Source organism: Mus caroli, unplaced genomic scaffold (genome assembly GCF_978045245.1).
Source record: "Mus caroli unplaced genomic scaffold, Mus_caroli_1 scaffold_2, whole genome shotgun sequence".
In the NCBI taxonomy this organism is placed as follows: domain Eukaryota; kingdom Metazoa; phylum Chordata; class Mammalia; order Rodentia; family Muridae; genus Mus; species Mus caroli.
Genome location: NW_028227257.1, coordinates 87,328,151 through 87,342,042, shown reverse-complemented (window position 1 = coordinate 87,342,042; position 13,892 = coordinate 87,328,151). Strand labels below are relative to the sequence as shown.

Below are 13,892 nucleotides of genomic sequence, written 5' to 3'. Positions count from 1 at the left end.
GGTAGTGAGACTCAGGGAGGGGCGATTGATGTCTCACACAGAGCCGGGTCTGCTTCACTCAGTAAATTCCGGTGTTTCACAGATTAACCTGGATGCTCTGGTGTGGGGCCCTCCCATGCTGGGTGGTTCCCTGTGCCCAGATTAAGCTCCAGCCTCAGCCCTGAGAGGCCTTCTTGACTTCTTCCAGCAGAGGGGGCCCTGTCTACATCATAGCATCAAATAGAGGCACCCAGCTGCTGCAGGCTACCTTCCCCTAGCACCTGAGAGGTCTCACAAAAGACCAGATCTTCACCTGTGACCCTGTGGCATGCTGTGTGTCTCAGGCTCTGGTCCTCATCAGCACTGTTTTGGAGCTGGCTCAAAAAGACAGGAAGAAGCAGTTTGGCCCATCTTCCTCAGTACCCTTGCAAACTCCATTCTCACCCCAACTGGAGTCACCGACAGAGGTGATTCAACAAGGAGCACACACAGAGGCTGGTTCCTATGTCCCATCCTGGCCACTTGGACAAGCTGTAGAACCTTCCTCTTGCTAAGGACTCGGCCACTCAGTCATAACCTCCTGGGTGCCCTGGGCCATGGTGGATGCTTTTGAGAGCTCTGTGTTGAGCAGCCACTGAGAGAGTATCCTTTTTCAGTGCCCCGCCCCGCTGAGAGATCTGGCATTTCCATTTGGCTGGTCATCAGCCCTACTCAGCATGGCCCTACAGGGCCTCTCCCTGCTCTGTGGCCTCCCTGACTGTTGGCAGGTCCTCAGGCTGGTGACCCTACAGTGACACCTGCATTGCCGGCTGTGGCCAAGATCACAAATTATGGGTGACACATGCACAGCCACTTTCTACTCTGTGTGACTTTGCATGAGAGCTACCTTACTGATCTCTTGGAAGGCCACTGAGAACCAATGGAAGCCTGAGCGCCATCTAGGAGAACAGGGACTGGCATGCCACCAGCTCAGGGTTACAGGCCACTCATGGTGGTCTGGTTTCTGCAGCTTGAGGGTGGGGCAAGTACCATGGGCAGCAACCCTCTGTCTTACTGCTACTAAGAGGAAATGGTGGTACTGCAGTCTGGGGGTGACTGACTGCACCTGGTGGTACTGCAGTTTGGGGGTGACTGACTGCAGGAGCTGCCAGTTCTTAAGAGTTATGAACTGCTAGCAGAGTTGTGATTGGCCAGGACTGAGTATTTTTGTTTCCTATGTATCAAGTGAGGTCAGGAGCCAAGCTAAGCAAGACGCACATTGTCCCAGTGGATTGTGACCATAGAATGATAGCTTGGAAGACCTGGTCATCCTCATTTTACACATGAAGAGTCTTAGGTTCAGAGAGGTTAAACAGCCAGCCTCAGGATACACAGCCCAAAACATCAAAGCTCAGCTTTTCTGCTTTTTAATATATTTTTAAAATTTATGTTCTTTTTTAATTGTATGAGTATTCTGTCTGCATGTACACCTGCATGTATACCAGAAGAGGGCATCAGACCCCTTTATAGATGGCTATAAGCCACCATATGAGTTCTGAGAATTGAACTCAGGACCTCTGGAAGAGCAGTCAGTGCTCTTAACCACTGAGCCATCTCAAACCCCACCCCACCCCCCCAAGCTCAGCTCTTATTGACATCTGACTGTCTCTTTCTTGTGCTTCATCCCAAAGCTTCTATTGAGTGTCTGCTCTGGGGTCCTCTGGGCATGGGCAAATGAACACATACAAGGCAGCCACAGGCCCATCCTGCAGTGGACTGCACAGAGCTGATGCCTAGAGAGTTGCCAAGAAGGAAGGTTGCAGATCCAGCCTGGGAGAGGGGAAGAGAAGCCAGTCCAGAAGCAGGGAGCCTGGGGGCTCCCACCTGCTTCAGCTCTGCCCAGCCCAGGGTGTGAGCTTCAAGAGGAAAGAGCAGGTTGCAGTACTCACAACAGAGACAATGCTACACCCCGCCCCCACTCCTTCAGCCCAGTGACTTCCTCCAGTTCCCGCAGCTTCCTGCTTAGGGACTTTCCCCAGGGGTTACAGGCTGCCCTCCCAGGGAATTCCCATCCTCTGACTGCTGTAACCTCTGCTGTGAGGTTAGCAGAGCCTTGGTGTCCTTACTCATGGGGAGGGGCCTGAGTCTCCTTTTTGGTAAGCAGTCCTCAATTTCAACAAAGTACTGCTCATGTATTCGCTTCCCCTCCCCCTCCTTCCCTCTCCCTTTCTCCTCCCCCTCTCTCCATCCCACCCCACTGCCCTTGTTAAAATTAGATTCTTCAGGTAAGTTGGCCACAGGGGTGTTTGTGACATTCAGAGGAGACACACAGGAAATGGCTGGTGTGGGGGACACTGACCTACACATGTGCTCTTGTCATTAGCTAAGCTAGTCATTAGATGGCTGGTCACAGGGCCAATTGTCCTCAGACTTGGGCTTCTCAGTCCCAGAAGCAAGCAGGGGTTGCTCCGTACCTAGTCCTTATTGCTGCTGACCTTGGGGCCAGGGTCCCAGGATGAGTAGATCTATGATGTTTGCCCTTTCTAGACAGCCTGGCTAAGGAGGAAGTCAAAAGCCTCCAGGAAACCCCCAGATGCTACTAGGGTCTGACTCAGTAGCCATCTTCTACAGGAGCAACCACACAACCAAGTTTAGGCTGGAAAAAAGAACTGGTTTTAGATTCCAGACCTTTTAGAAAACCTTCCAGAAGGACTTGGGATGTAGCTCAGTCGGCAGAGTGCTTGCCTAGCATAGGAGAGGTTCTGGGCTAGATTACAGAACTGCAGAAACTGGACACGGGGCACACCTGTAATCCCAGCTCTTGGAGAGGGATTGGGATACCAAAAGTCCAAGACTGTTATCCTCGCTCCCACAGAAGCCTGGGCTAACGTGAGAGCCTGTCTTAGAAAAGCTTCTCAAAGCTTCTATGCCCCTCAACTCCACCCCACTACACACATGCCGCCTGTACATGTGTGTGCACAACCTACATACTACTATGTAATCCACCAAAACCCACAGCAGAGGTACACATACCATATACACAGGGCAGACATACATGCACATGTAATAAACTATATAAAACTACACAGGGTGCCACATACCACACACGTACACACAATATACTTGTGTATATACTCATATATATGTTCACATACTTAGAACACGTATACATGCCTCCATCCCTAGAGGATCTCTCTTGCGCATGATTTTGGCCTGTCCAGATCTATTCTGGATTGGGGCCTGGTTTCGATGGCAGCAGTCTGAGGCATAGCATTGCACCCTGCCTCTGACCCACACTGACTTTAGCCTCGTGTGAACTGGGATTGGGAGAGGGGTGAGCGGGGAGCACAGAGAGGTGAGGTGATAGTAGGAAGGGAAGCTGAGAAATGGAAGAAGGTAAAGAGGAGAGGAGGGGGGCGATGTAGAGATGAGCAGGCCCAAGTGGAGACGGAAGGTCAGAGAGAATCTGGCTGGTAGTCAGCTCGAGGACTAATTCAGCCTGTCCCCAGCTCTCAACCTTCTTAAACTTCATGCAAAACAAATGCCCCATTTTTCTCTCCTGCTGGCAGGGTTCAGGGCACACTTAGCCGAGGCTGGCAAAGCAGCCAAGCACAGCCTGCTCTCAGCCAAGAGCACAGGCTGCCTTCCGGGCTTGGCTGCAGAGATGGGCCCATTAACAGTGATGCATCCCTTGGGGGGAGGTGAGGAGGGGAAGGAGGCACGACCTGTCTTCTGGATCCCTTTCTCTCTGTGTGTCTCTCTCCTCTCTCTGTCTGTCTCTGCCTCTCTTTGTCTCTGTCTCTCTCTCTACCCCTCTCTTTGTCTGTCTCTGCCTCCCTCTGTCTTTCTGTCTGTCTGTCTTTCTCTCTCCCCCCTCTCTGTCTGTCTCTCCCCCCTCTCTGTCTGTCTCTCTCTCCCTCTGTCTCTGTCTCTCTGCCTGTCTCTGTCTGTCTGTCTCTCTGCCTGTCTCTGTCTCTCTGTCTCTGTTTCTTTCTCCCCCCTTCTCTCTGTCTCTCTCTGTATCTCTCTGTCTGACTGTCTCTCTCTCTGCCTGTCTCTGTCTCTCTTTTTCTGAGACAGACTTTAACTCTGTAGCCCAGGCTGGCCTTGGTCTCACAGTAGTCCTTCATTAGCCCCCTTAATTCAGTGCTGGGGTTACAGGTGCACACCACCATGCAGGGCCCACAAACGCTTTCTGTGCACGCATGCATATGTTTAGTTAGTGCACAAAGCAGCGCGTTACCTTAGGTCTCTTTTGTAACCCCTTAGTTTTGGTTCATCCTCCCATGTACCCCCTTGACGGCCCAGCTCGTCACGCTTTTCCTTCCTAGCCCCACCCCTTCTACATCATACACATTCTGCTATCTTCCCATTCCCTCCCTCTTTTTGCCTCTCTAGGGCCCCTTGCTAGTTCTCTGGCCTCTACCCAGAACTTACTCCCACAGAAATACACATAAATAAAAATTAGAAGCTCAGATCTGCCTGAGAGAGAACAGGAGCTCTTTGTCTTCTTGAGCCTGAGTTACCTCACTTAATGCAATATTTTCCAGTTCCACTCATGTTGCCTGCAAACTTAATAAATTTCATTTTTCTTTATGGCTTGATAAAATTCCATTGTGTATATGTGTCGCATTCTCATTACCCATCCATCTCCTGACTATCGTGAACAGAGCAACAGTGGACACGGATGAGCGAGCGTCTCTGTAGGAGGATGCAGAGCCCTTTGGGTACACGCCTAGGAACAGCACAGACTGGGGTCATCACACACTGAGACCAGATCTTTCTTAAAGCCTCTGGGTCCCCAGCCAGAGCTGCTACAGGCAGGAGCTGACTGACAGGGAAGGGGACAGTCCACCAGGGGGCACCCGCAGGCTTCTTTGTCTCTCCCAGTAAAGTTGGCCATGTTATACTGTGAGAAATAAAGGGAGCTACAGCTCCCCTGCCGCTCTTGTCACAGGCCATTGCGCTTCCTCTCTGGGAGGTGGAGCACACAGCTATGATAGGAATGAGCCACATGGGGATGTCTTAATCTGGGAGAAGCCCCAGGCCAGATGTCTTTCTCTAGCATGCCTGGTACCGCTGACTATAGGAAAGACAGTTTCACTGCTTGTAAGGCAGTGCCTTTGATCTCTGAACTCATGGCTGTATCCACCACCCCTGGGGTCTGAACCCAGTGACCTGCCCTCCAGGAGTGAGGCACTGGCCAGCGTTTCCTGCCCCCCAGCTCCTGAGCCTGCTGTTTTCTCTGGGCCTTCACCCATAGTTTGTGAAGTAGCTCCCCTACAAGGAAGTCCTTCAGTCCACCAGCCCAGGTGACCTTGTCACTGAATTGCGTGCCACCTACACAAAGGGAACATCTGCAAGTTGAGTATGCATGCACCTCTAAGCAGGAACCCTGCAGCAGGTCCCGGCTCAACATTGACAGGCCTGGGGGCTGGTGAGATGGCTCAGTGGGTAAGAGCACCCGACTGCTCTTCCAAAGGTCCAGAGATCAAATCCCAGCAACCACATGGTGGCTCACAACCATCCGTAACGAGATCTGACTCCCTCTTCTGGTGTGTCTGAAGACAGCTACAGTGTACTTACATATAATCAATAAATAAATCTTAAAAAAAAAAAAAACATTGACAGGTGACAGGCCCACAGATACTCCTGGGTGAGAAGCCCACCTACCAAGACGGGACAGCGAGCCTCCCTCACTACAGTCCAGGGGAATCCAGAGAAAGACCATCTGCTGCTGTTTGATCTGCTTAGCTTCAGCCTCCAACAGAACTAGTCAGTCCCTTGCCCGTCAGAGATGCCATGGCCAAGAGGTTAAGAACCCAGAGGGGAAGCACAGAGCAAGGCGCACGCTCACAGCCAGGGTTGTATCCTCTGTGGTTATGTCACCTCTCACAGATTGGGCATGAGGGAGGGGACATTCACTCCAGGGCCCTGACACATCTCCAGCATGGAAGGAACTGCAAGGGTTAACCCCTAAGCTGGAGGAGAAGGTTGTGATGGCTAACACGGACTGGAACTGTCACCTTGAGAGGGTCTAGAATCACCTGTGGCCATGGCTGTGAGGGATTTCTAGGCTGGGTTCACTGAGAAGGCAAGAGGTGCCCTGTGTGCACATATCACCATCCCACCAACTGAAGAAGAGAGTGAGTGACACATTAGCACGCCTCTCTCTCTGCTTCCTGACACTGTGACCGGCTGCCTTAAGCTCCTGGGCCCACGCTTTCCCTCCAAGATACAGTGTACCTCCACTCTGAGCCAGAAGAAACCTTTCCTTCCCTAAGTTGCCCGTGTCTGGCATTTTGTCATAGCCCTGAGAAAAGTGACAAATGCAAGGGATTAAGAAGCGGCTTCTTTGGAAAGCGCTCCATCATCTCTACTCTGGAAATGGAGAGCTGTGGGGTGAGTGGTCTGGCCAGCAGCCAGCTTGGCTTCATTACTCCCAGTTTAAGATCAGGGCTCTTGAAGGAAGGAGGGCATCATAGCCAATGCCAATGTCTTCAGTAGACCCTGAGAAGCCAGGCTGTTTAAACTCGGAGACCAAGGCCTCCCATGAATTGTAGGCAGAGGCTCCGTGCAAAACAGGTTCAGGAGTTGGGGCAGCAAAGCCTGAGAGCTGCCTTGTTCCCAGAGGGTGACACACTCAGCTCAGATGCCCCAGACACTCCCTGAGCATGGACACAGCCAAGTGTGCAGTGGCCAAGGGCATTGGCTTGACTTTCTGAGGCGGGGAGGCAGAGGAACCAGGGGAACTCCAAGAGATATGGTGGGACACCCCAAGCCAGCACAGAGTCACTCTAAGTATTGGGGCGGCAAGGAGTTAGACCTGGGGTGGGGGGGATAGTCTTAAGAGGCATCTAACAATCTTCCAACACTAATGTTCAACCAAGCAGCCTCAAAATGCTTGTCACTGCTGAGCCATGAATGAACCAGAATAGCTTGGGCCTCTCAGCTGGCCACAAAGCCAAAATGCAAACTGGTGTCAGTAAATAGTTACTAACTTTGTCCTGGTGACACAGTAACATAGTTACTGACTGACTCTCCTTCCGGGTGACACAGTTACTGACTCCTTCCTGGTGATAGTAAAGACAGTCACTGACTCTTTCCTGGTGACAGAGTCACCGACTCCATCCTGGCCCCAAGCTAAAAGGTAAGCCTGTGACTGCGTGGTTAGCTATCACCTATCTTTAAACAGCCACCTTGAGTTTGGGGCTACTCAGAGCAGACCCAAAGTTAAACCAAGGGTAATAGAATGTGGTTAGTTATTTTTTCTATGATTGGCCTACAGAAGTGGAGAGCAGTTTTCTTATCAAAAAGCTCAAGTGTTATCCTGGGCAGACTCAGTTTTCACACCCACCTCAGAAGCCTCAGTGGACCAAGTTCCTCACTCTCACACTCATGTTCATCTTGACCCCCCAAAGTATATCTTCCTACTTCTGCCAAATTCCAAGCTCTCTCAAACTTTCTTTCTGATTCATGTTACTCTAGAACAGTATCCTTGACCTTAGGCCTCCTCACCCAGGGTGGGATAACTGTCTGGTTCTTGAGTAACAGATGGCCTGACAATTCAGTGCTCCAATAATAGGTGGCCTCTGCACCAACCTCCTGCAGGGCAGCGGGCAAATAGTCACCACAGGGCTTCCAGACCACTGACCACAGTAAGTGTGTCTTGTGCATGGCATATAGATACTTGACCACTGAGCTACGTCCCCAGATCCCAGGACCCAGTGGCCTTTATGCTGACAACCACCCTAGTGGGAAGAACATTTTGGTTTCTGAATCCAGGTTGGGCTTGGGAGTCAACAGCCTTCTATCCACCCCCCACCCCCCAGACCAGCCACACACAGGTAGAGTCAGGGTGGGGGACGGGTCACTCACAAATAGCAGCAGACACCTGTTCTCTCGGACAGCCCCGCAGCAGCCCAGGAAGCCCAGAAGAAACAGCAGACCACCCATGGCCAGTACGATGTAGGCACCGGTGGTCAGCAGGGGGTTGGTAGCCACGATTTCTCGGAAGCCGGTGGGGTCCACCAGGACCCAGATGCCAACGCCCAGCAGGCAAGCGCCTCCCAGCTGTCCGTCAGTAGGCATGAAGAAAAGAGGACAGACAGATGGTGAAGTCAGATACTCCTTCTACACCGCCCCCCTCCCCCGAGTGAAGCCTGAGCCGGCAGAGTTGGGCAGTATCTCATCATGCTGAACCCAGATCTCCAAGGCCCACTGGCAGCTTTGAGCCTCTGTGGAGCTCCTTGGCCTTCAGTGTAGCTCGCACCCCCCTCTATCTGATGACTAACCCATTTGCCACATCAAGCCATCCGTGAAACACTGTGCCCCTAAGGGCTTACTGGTGACTTTCATATGTTCCTTAAATGTCACAGACCCAAGCTTGTGAGGTTTCCACATTGTGGCCCAGGGGAGGCCAATGACTCTCAAGTTCATGGCAGAGTCAAGGCTGCAGCCTAGGTCTGTCTGACACTGAACTGCTCCATGGACAAGCTCTGAAGGTGAAGCTGAGTTCCCAGTGGCCACGCTAGGGGGCAGGGTTGGCCCAATGAGCTCCCATTCTTAAATGTGTGCCCCAAAGCCTCTCACTGATGTCTTTGTGTGGCCCATCTCTCTTGGTGCCTTGCTTATCGTGGGACAGAAACTACTTAGGCTGGAGCAGGGGCCATATCTGCTGTTTATTAGCAGTGTGGCTTTAAGCAGCTGACTCTTTCTGAGCCTTTGCACCATCGTGTTTAATCAGCCGCTCAAATTCCCGCCTCATACAGCAGCCCCTGCAGTGCAGTGATGGCAGATTTCAGTGGGCAAGACTTCCCATTTCTCCTGGGTATGGATGGATTGGAGGTGGGTCTGCTGTGTGCAGAACTGTTTTGACATTGAATATGGGACTAACAGGGCTTGATGTTCCTGGTGGCTCAGGTGAGGGACAGCTGGTGGGCTGGGGGGGAGGGTGCCCTGATGGCTCTAGCTGCTTCAGGGGGTCTGTGAGCTGTGGGTAGAGGTGGAAAGCTGGGTGAGAGCCATTAGTTGGTAGGTGTGTCGGGCATGGTGAGTAGAGAGACTGGAGAATCGAGCAGGCCAGAGGAGAGGCTGGCACTGATGGTCGTCTGCTACATCCTAACTTCTGATCAATTTCCCTATAAATTTTCCAATAAGGTCTGCTCCTCTCATCACTGTGGGTGGCTTCGGGGTTCCATAGTCATCTGCTGAGGGCTGACAAGGAAGGTCCAGGCATAGCCAGCATGGGCTGGGGTCCCCAGCTAGGAGAAAGCCACTTTCCCATCTGTAGGCTGCTTAGCCCCAAGGTCCAGGGAGTGGATCCCAGGGAGACACAAAAAGGTATGAAAATGGACAGGCAGATATGCAGACAGCCTGCTGCTGCCAACAAAGGGACTCTTCTTCCAGGACTGTCCTGAGAGGGTTAGCAGTGGTGCCTGAGGTGAAGGGCCTGGGTTGGTCAGGAAGCCCATGGGGTCCAAGAAGTTGGGGAAGGGGTTTGGCTACTGAAAGGAGTTGGGGGCCTGAGTAGGGCCTTGGAGAGCCTTTTAGCAGGGGGCAGGCTGCCTGATACCAGAGCCTCTCTGTTCCTTCACACCCAGACCAGAGTTTGGAGGGAGATGGGAGAACTATACTGGCCACGTTCGTGTCACCTTGTTCACTGATCTTGCTAAGTTTTCAAAAGGCCCACTTTGGTGAGTCATGAAGACAGGACAGTGTTGAGGTTCTGAGTGGTGGAGTGTGCTTCCAGGCTGCAAAGCTGGGGTGCCAAGTCAGCCTCCTCCGAGACGCTTTCAATTACAAGGCTGGCCTGCACTGCTCCAAGGTCACTGCTTGATTGCGAGTGGAGGTGGGGGTGGGCAGGTGCACATGCATGTGTGCACATGTGTGCATATTCATGTGTGTGAGTGTGCACGTGTGCATATTCATGTGTGCACGTGTGCATGTGTGTGTGTGTGTGGAGGTCAGAAGTCAATCCCACGTGTTGTTCCCCAGGAGCCACACACACTGTTTTGTGAGACAGTGTTGGGTTAGGCAAAGCCTCAGGGATGTCCCTCAGAGCCGGAGTAATGAGCAAGTGCCACCACACCTGGCTTTTTATGTAGGTTCTGGGACTGAACTTGGGTTGTAAATGAACAATCTTCCTAGTCTGTCTAGCATATCCTTTGCCAGAGGCTGTCCCATCTCAGGGTCTGACTGAAATGTCTACTGTGATGGGAGTGGGGGTGGGGACTCAGGAGGAGGGCAGTCAGTGCCAGGTCTCCCAGGAGACCTACTGGTCAGGCACTTCTGCCTGTGGATATTCAGCCTTCTATGGCTATTTCAGGGAGAAGGCTAGCCTTGTCATCAGCAGAGGCTAGAGACCCAGGGGAGGGGCTGGAGAGAGGCAGGAGGGAGGCATGAGGCACTTACAAAAACGAAGAAATTGAAAACAAACATCAGATACTTCATGCAGCTCAGACAGTCGCCCTCCATGGTTCTTCACCTAGAAAACACAAGGCCATTCAATCCTTCTGGAGACACTCAGGTGGAGCCCAGCCCCAGCCCCAGCCCCCAGGAGACCTAGTAACAATCCTCTTTTAAGATCTGCAACTGGGTGAGACCAGATGGAGCTTGAATCTGGGTCCCTAACTCTCATCCTCTAGTTCCCTGGCTCTGGTCTGTCACCCTCCTCTGAGGTGCATGCCACACACCACACAGACACATTGCACACTTCATATACCACACACACACACACACGCACACGCACACACACACACACACACACGCACACACATGCACGCACGCGCACAAATAGGTACCTAGAGACAGTCTCTGGAATGTCGGTCCTCTGTGATACTCACTCCACCAAGCCCACAGGACATGAGGAACAGCTATAACGAAGGCTTCGAGGACAGACCAGTCCTACCACCCTCAGTATCTCCGTGGAGTTTGTTTTAGGGTCTAGACCCCAAATTCCTTGGAAATGCTGGACTCTCTGGGGACTTGCCGAGATGAGGATTAAAAAGCCTAACCCTTGGAGGGTCCATCCCTCCATATTTGGCTAGAGGCTCCATCCTGCCATCGCCTCCCTCTTTCCCAGATGCTTGCTGAACACCAGGGACCTCACTGCAGCAACTCAGGTTTGTAGAAGGATGGGGATTTCCACTGGGAAGCATAGCTGTAGTCAGTTGTTCTCTGACCGGGTTCCCTAAGGCCAGCCAAACCCTAATTATGTGCAGTATCTCCCACACCCGGACACAGCCCAGAACTCAGCCCTCTATCTCCAGCTGGCTTAGGGGCCAGTGTTTTGAACTGGGAGAAGAAAAGTCCCCCGAGGAGGAGACCCTGTTTTTCAGATTGCTGCAGAGTTCTCTGGTCTGCATGACTGCAGAACAAACCCCATGAGAATGATGGATGTTTGACAAAGACAGGATTACATAGATAAAGTCCTTCAGTCTTGGCCCGGAAGGATGGGAGCAAGGCCAGCGTCCAGGGCCAATGTGATGTGGTGTGAAGCCAGGCCTCTCACTGGGGGTGTGGGGCAGAGGAAGGGCAGCGGAGAGCAGGCTGGGAGTTGCTTCCACATGGCCCTTCTACAAGACAACCCAGGGAGACAGGAGTGACAGCCTGGACCTGTTGTCCAGGGCTTGTATATTTATCCCAGAGATCCCTCCCCCAAGCCCACGAGGGTCCTATGCTTACAGATGCATGCCCTCCAAATTACTATTTTAAGTAGAATAAAACCTTGGGGCTTTGAGGGGTGCTTCTGTCAAACACAACTAACAATTCTAAGCTTAGAATTGGTCTGGGATACTTCATGTCACTAGCACATCGTATGGAAGTCGTCATTCATTCCGAAGAGTTGAGAAGTAGTAATGTGGCCAGTGACCATGCCATGTAGGCAGCCAGTGATGGGTCCTACCTGGGGCAGCACAGCATTGTGTAGGCACTGCCCATTATAGAGGCTGTGTGGCTACTCAGAAGCATCAAGCCATGACCAGTGTCACTGATACACTTTCAGTGTCTGGGACAGACCAACACAGTGGCACCAGTTAACACAACTTCATGAATGAATGAATGAATGAATGAATGAATGAATGCATGAATGCATGCATGCATGGTGGGAAAGAGACAAAAAGGCAAGAGTAAGCAACCCAGAAACGGGGACCCGTACTCAAGAAAGAAACTGGAGGGGACAGATGAAGAGAGTGAGCAAGGGGGACTACAAGAAAAGATACATAGATTGGACAGAGTCACAGTGGGGTACAGTGTAAGGGGACACCTTACCTGGGCAGCTCTTCAGGAGTCAACGGGATGCAATCTCTTAGTTAGAGGGTCTCAGGTATGTCTCTCAGCAGCCCAGCTTGTCCTGGAAGAGAAAGTTCATCATGACAGGCTGTTGGGCATCGGGACACAATGAGTGCATTGCTCCTGACGTGCACCCAGGCAATGGCTCACTAACTAGCCCGAGGCACTAAGGAAAAGCTGCCGAGACTTTGTGCCATGCTACCTGGGGAGGGCTACACTGCTTACCTCCTGACCACATAGCAGCCCCCTGTACTCTGCTGACTGCACGGGAGCTGTGTCTTCATCAATATCTGAACTGATATTAGACTAAGAGGAGGTGGCAGGCTTGGGTGGCCACCCATCTGATGCCATCTGGGCACCTGCTAGGATGTCTCTGCAGCAGGGCCATGCCACCACATCCTACCCCCTGACACAGGCTCCCCTTAGGGAGAATTTGATGCAGGGAGCCTTTCTTGTTTTTGTTTTGTTTTGTTTTGTGTTTTGTGTTTTTGGTTTTGGTTATGGTTTTTTGTCTTTTTCGAGACAGGGTTTCTCTGTGTAGTCTTGGCTGTCCTGGAACTCACTCTGTAGACCAGACTGGCCTCGAACTCAGAAATCCACTTGCCTCTGCCTCCCAAATGCTGGGATTAAAGGTGTGTGCCACCACTGCCTGGCACACTTTTCTTGGTTTTAAAGCATTAAGATTTGCTATAAGTCTCACAAGAGACAGCTATATCTGGGTCCTTTCAGCAAAATCTTGCTAATGTATGCAATGGTGTCAGCGTTTGGAAGCTGATTATGGGATGGATCCCTGGATATGGCAGTCTCTAGATGGTCCATCCTTTCTGTAATTGAGGAAAATACGTAATAAAAAAAAAAAAAAAAGATTTGCTATAAGGTTCATCGAGAGAGCCAGATCCCAACAGCGCAAAGGAAACTGGGCTTATTCTGTGGAGACCTGTGTTAATCACACCTGTGAGGAGTTCTACAGTCCATATCTGGTTACAGGCTGTGTTGGACAACAGACCCAGGAGAAGATCTGTATTTCACCTATGGATCTGGGATCAAGAGTCCTTCCCAAGAGGATTTCCGGAGCTCAAAAGACCTGTTTAGATGCTCTGACTTGGGGTCAGTGAGGTATATTATGGGTGACAGATTCTCCCTCTTCCTATCACCCTTTCGCTCACTCTTCCACCAATCCACTGATTCATAGGATTCATCTGCCCATCCATCCATCCATCCATCCATCCATCCATCCATCCATCCATCCATCTATCCATCCATCCATCCCTCCATCCACTTGCCTACCATCCTACCTGACCTGATTGGTAAAGATTCCCTAAAAATTGGTCCTGGTAGGAGGTTCAGGTCTTTGTACTTCTGCCTTGGCAGGACTCAGCTACAAAAGGGAAGAACTTCAGGAAGGGCAGAGAGAGGGCTTCCAGGTCTGACAAGCCCAAAAGCTTTAGACAGAACTTCACCAGAGATCATTAACTGGACAAGATGAAGGAAGTTACCTGACTTGTCACAGCTCTGGGGCCATTCTGGGAGCTGTGGTTCTGTGGCTCCATGCTTAGCCATGGGGTTTAGGGAAACAGGGTTGGGTCATGGCTTCCTAAGCCCTCCTCTTCCCCTGCCTGATCCCTGCCCTGGTACAGCACCGT

At 51.6% G+C, this 13,892-nt stretch overlaps 1 protein-coding gene across 1 annotated transcript in view; it reads right to left on the bottom strand.

Annotated features, from left to right (window-relative positions):
- The window catches only part of Tspan18 (tetraspanin 18), a 133,779-nt gene that overhangs the window by 11,934 nt on the left and 107,953 nt on the right, over positions 1 to 13,892 (bottom strand). Inside the window, exons 3-5 of the mRNA XM_029472728.2 lie at positions 12,229 to 12,310; positions 10,372 to 10,444; positions 7,837 to 8,031 (exon numbers count right to left, since the gene is read on the bottom strand). Coding sequence (XP_029328588.1) covers positions 7,837 to 8,031; positions 10,372 to 10,434 — 258 coding nt within the window. The 5' untranslated portion in view covers positions 10,435 to 10,444; positions 12,229 to 12,310. The remainder of the gene's footprint in view (positions 1 to 7,836; positions 8,032 to 10,371; positions 10,445 to 12,228; positions 12,311 to 13,892) is intronic.